Raw genomic sequence first — 4,924 nt, forward strand, 5'->3', positions numbered from 1 at the left:
CCGTTGCCGGTCCTGGTCCGGTATGGGCGTGACACTGAGGGTTGTGATCCGTTGCCGGACATGAAAAAAGACAAAAAAAATAAAAAAAAGAAAAGAAAAATCCTGATGCCCAGACTCCCACCCAGGACAATTTCACTAGAATCTCTGGGGGATGGGACACAAGGTTTTTAAAGCTCTCAAGTGATTTCAACGTGAAGCCAAAGTTGAGACCCACTGCCAAATACTGGCCTGCAGAGTGGTTGCATTGAACTAAGCTGGGAAGCTTGTTGGAAATACTGATTCCTGTGTCTTAACCCCTAAAATACAATTCATTCCGTTTGCAACAGAACACAGGGACCATGAATCAGTATTTTTTTCCCCAAGCTTGTTAAGCATCTCATGTGTGCAGCCAGGTTTGAGTGTCACTAGGACATGGCAACGTGGAAGATTCATTTCTGTTCATTTCTATGTGCTTTTCTCTCTCTTCTTCCTCCTCCTTCACTCAGTCATTCATTGCACAGGTGTGCAGCCAGGTTTGAGTGTCACTAGGACATGGCAACGTGGAAGATTCATTTCTATGTGCTTTTCTCTCTCTTCTTCCTCCTCCTTCACTCAGTCATTCATTGCACATTTCTCAGCCCTTTCTAGGTTGAGCAACTTAAGCCATGCTGCTGTCAGGTGGAGAGACTGTCACGTGAACAAAACGTTATTGTACAATATGGAAAATCTATGTCAGAGGCACGAATTAGGAGCTGAAGCAAGCAGAAGCTCCACTGGCTTCATTCCCTGGCTTCTCTCCTCCTCTTTTCCCTTCAAACATGGCAGGGTGTTGGGCTGGACACTAGCCAATGGACTCGAGGTGAATTGATTGCCAGCCCTCGTTTTGCTGCACCCTTGCCCAGTTGCCTCATGGGCTCTGGGGAAGTCTCAGAGCAAAGTTAGTTTTCACTTAGTTTAAATAGAAAGAATTATATGGCATTTCTCCCATGACAGCAGCAAGGGAAGAAAACAATGAACAACTAAAATCTAGAGACCACTTGACTTTGTAGGGTGCAGCCTAAGCCTATGTCTGCACGTGAATCAGTCAGAAAAGATGACAGACCGATCTTATTTCTCACCAGGGGCAAGGCAGTGTCCTCCTGGTGGGTATCCCAGCTTCCTGGGAGCCTCCTTCTCCATAAATCCATCTTGTACACTTCGAGGAGGGCATGATTATCCAACCTCTCTGTGAATAATTCAAACCACACATGTAGCATCTCTTTTCCAGATATTCGGTTTCAACAGGTCTGGAGTAGGGCTCGGATATCAGTGTTTTTAAAAAGTTTTCCAGCTGATTCTAAAGCACAGCCAGGATGGAGAATCATGGGGATGGTAGTCAAGATGGAGAATGACTGATTGGTTTGAATCCTTGATCTGCTGCTGTTCACTACCTCTGTGACTTTGGCAAAGTACTTATTCTCTCTGTGCTTCAGTTTCCTCATCTGGTAAAATGGGAATATTAATAGCACCTACCTCATTGCATTGTTGTGAAATAAATAAATAATGCATGTATGTATGTATATATAACTATGCATCTGTATATATGTATGCACATGTATGTATGCATGTGTAATATATACATAGCTTGCATAGCTCCCTGTCACCTACTGGCTTTGAAAACTCACTCTGCGGTGTCAGCCATTATCTCCAACCATTACCCTTCCCATCCCTATGCCTTAGCCAAATGGGACCATCTTGCTAATCAAATCACAAACCTGTGCTTTCCCTCCTCTGTCAGAAATCTTCCCATCCTTAAAAGAATGAGTGTCCAATGTCATTATGGTGCTCCTCTATGTGAATTACACATGTGTTCTGGTATAATGGTAATGGACGGGCCTGTGTCTCACTCTAGGTTGTGAAATTATGCCGGGAGTGCCTGCAGAAGCAGGAGCCAGTGTTTGCCGACACCAACCTCTACATGCTGCGGATGCTGAGCATTGTTTCAGAGGTCCTCTCCTACCTTCAGGCCTTTGAGGAGGCCTCGTACTATGCCAGGAGGATGGTGGATGGCTATATGTAGGTGACAATCCCGGGGCTTAGAGAGTCTCCTGGAAGTGTGTCTATTCCAGGGGATGGCAAATAGATAGCACAGGTGTTGCTACCGCTCACTCCTGCACCCACAGCAGGCATCAGTAATTGATCATGGTTCTCTTCATGACTGAGCCTTTTTCTCATGGTGCTGTGGGCAGTAATGACCAAACAATCAGAGTTAGTATTTGAGATGAAACCTATTTGTCATCCCTAGCCTTTCCCAAATCCTCCAGCTCATCTATTACTTGGGTGGCATCTTCTGCTTTTGATTTTGTTAAGGCTAAGTCCAGCTTGATTTTAAACACTTGGAAAGGTTTTTCCCTTAACAATCAACACAGGCAATCCGTGAGCTTTGTTTCATTTAAAAAAAAAAAAAAAGGCATCAGTCATGTTTGCTTATAAATTGTAAAATGCAGCTCCCTTGCCTGCCCTCTGCCAATATCCTCCCTGGCCTTCTGTGTGCACATTGTCGTGTGAATTTGTATTTCTGGCCAAATGAGTAAGTTGGCATAAGAAGGCTCGTTTCTTTGAGAGAATGTTACTTATAAGAAAAATGCAGGTAAATTGCATAATATGCTAAAAGAAAGCCTTACCAAGAGGGTGCCAAGAAGGTGAAAATATAATACTGTCCTGAGAAGGATATTTATTTTTTTCCCTTGCCCTTACCATTACTTCCCAGGAAGAGGGCTGAGGTGCTTCTGAGAACTCCCAGCTTCCTGTGCTCAAGTTCTGAGTTCAATCCTGGCTTCTCTTCCCCATGAGGCCTTGGCCAGATGGCCCAGGTCAGAGTCACAGCTCTCATAGCCTCACTGTGTAGGATGTTTGGCAACTCACCCCATGTCTCTGTGCCTCGGCCCCCCTGTTGGCAAACCACAAAAACCTCACAGTGCTGGTGGGAGGAGCAGATGAACTTAATCAATGAGAGTACTTTATAAGCTGTCAAATGATGTGCAATATAGGGATGGTTGGGATGATGTGTTATGATTATCTGCTATGTCCCCATAGGAAGCTCTACCACCCCAACAATGCCCAACTGGGCATGGCTGTGATGCGGGCAGGACTGACCAACTGGCACGCGGGTAACATTGAGGTGGGGCATGGGATGATCTGCAAAGCCTACGCCATACTCCTGGTGACACATGGGGCCTCCCACCCCATCACCAAGGACTTAGAGGCAAGTAGCATCTTGGAGTTGGGTGGTCATGCCTGTCTGAGCATGAGAGTCAGACTTCAGGTGGACTCTGCTTTAGAAAAGTCAGGTCCCTGCTTGACTGTTCCTGAGAACAATCACTCTCTGCTGAGCACTGTCCCTCCAGTTATTCTCTCAACGGTCTGACTCCTTCTCTCTAAAAATCTGGGCCCACTGTCAGGACGTTAGGCGCCCAATGGATAAGTGTGTGTGTGTCTTCTGAGGGGTGGAGTTGAATGTTGGTGACTGGGAGCTGTTTACCCCAAGGAGGTCAGAGACCAGCCTCACCTGGGGGCTTGTCATGTCTGCTTATGGTGCACTTGCGTCCCACAGGCCATGCGGGTGCAGACAGAGATGGAGCTGCGCATGTTCCGCCAGAACGAGTTCATGTACCACAAGATGCGTGAGGCGGCCCTGAACAACCAGCCCATGAAGGTCATGGCTGAGCCCAGCAGTGAGCCAGCCCCGGCTCTGTTCCATAAGAAGCAATGAGGACCTGCCTGGTGGGGTAGGGGCAGCGTGGCTGGGGAACTGGGGAGAGATTCCAGAGGCGGTGGGTCGTCCAATCATTCCTTGATGAGGAAGTCGGAGTAATGCTCAACCTTGTCGCTGTGGGAATGTACTGCCCTGTGTTCCCCAGTGTCATTTTGATTCAATTCAACTCATTTCAATTCAATTCAACTTTATCCCAGCCCAGCTCAACACATCCTACAAATACTTATTGGGTGCTAGACCCTAGGGATAAAGAAGCTCCAAATGTATTTGAGGAGGCAAAATGTAAATGAACAATTAAAGCACATTGTAATAATAAATGCAATGGTAAACTCTATGGAAGTGGGGGTGCAGAGGAGGGTTTGTGTATGCGTGTTTGTGTGTGCAGTGATGGTGTCGTGGACAGGATGACACCTGGGCTGAGGGTGGCAGGTGCCTGGAGTCACCCATCTGTGCAGGTGTCTCTGGGGCTGCTGATCTCACCTGTGGTATGGAATATTCAGAATTTGACTGACTAGGACAGGTGATGTCTAGTTTCCTCAGGTTAGTGTGGAGTTATGAAGAAGGGGCTGTGTTTGGACCATTTAGTTCTACTAAGAGAACTGAAACTTCTTCAGAATGGTGCCTATGCTCAAAGAAGTGAGGCCCAAATCACCTGAGGCCTCAATTTAAAATTTGGGTTCCAAGTGTAATTCTAGAAGTATTTCTAGAACACACAGAGAAGGAATGTCTCCCTTTTCCACCATCATTGCCAAGCCTTGTGGCTCCCTATGATGGGGGTGCTACTTGGACAATATCTGAGGTTTTTCTGGCCCTTGGCCTAGAAGGATTGAAGATGTTTTTTCAGTGAGAGAGAAATTTGGAAACACACACACCTGATGTCCAGCAGAATTGGCCTTTGGGGGTTTTACTTGGTCACGTGTGCCTGGGTGGTCTTTGCCAGCTTAGACTTCATTATTCATAATCAATGATGCTCCATTCTTAGTACTGAATAGTTATTACTTCCTTTGCTTAATTTCTCTTCTGTCCATGCCCTGGGGACTTCTGCTCTTCTCACTAGAAAGAACACTTTAATCTGGACTCTTGTATATATCTGGGTTAGGATCTCTTCAGAGATGTGACCAATTTATCCTCATCTCCTGGGAGGCTGCTGTGATTTTCATGTGACAAGTGAGGGTCTTGGGAATCAACCAA

The 4,924-nt window shown here is 46.2% G+C and overlaps 1 protein-coding gene across 1 annotated transcript in view; it reads left to right on the forward strand.

Moving 5' to 3' along the window:
- Window positions 1–3,856, forward strand: part of LOC103609384 (histone-lysine N-methyltransferase SMYD1) — a 23,457-nt gene extending 19,601 nt beyond the window's left edge. The window contains exons 6-8 of the mRNA XM_008593710.1: window positions 1,871–2,034; window positions 3,055–3,223; window positions 3,572–3,856. Of these exons, the coding sequence (XP_008591932.1) occupies window positions 1,871–2,034; window positions 3,055–3,223; window positions 3,572–3,730 (492 nt within the window). The 3' untranslated portion in view covers window positions 3,731–3,856. The remainder of the gene's footprint in view (window positions 1–1,870; window positions 2,035–3,054; window positions 3,224–3,571) is intronic.
- The last annotated feature ends 1,068 nt before the right edge of the window (window positions 3,857–4,924 follow it).

This window comes from Galeopterus variegatus, unplaced genomic scaffold (genome assembly GCF_000696425.1).
Source record: "Galeopterus variegatus unplaced genomic scaffold, G_variegatus-3.0.2 Scaffold9558, whole genome shotgun sequence".
In the NCBI taxonomy this organism is placed as follows: Eukaryota; Metazoa; Chordata; class Mammalia; order Dermoptera; family Cynocephalidae; genus Galeopterus; species Galeopterus variegatus.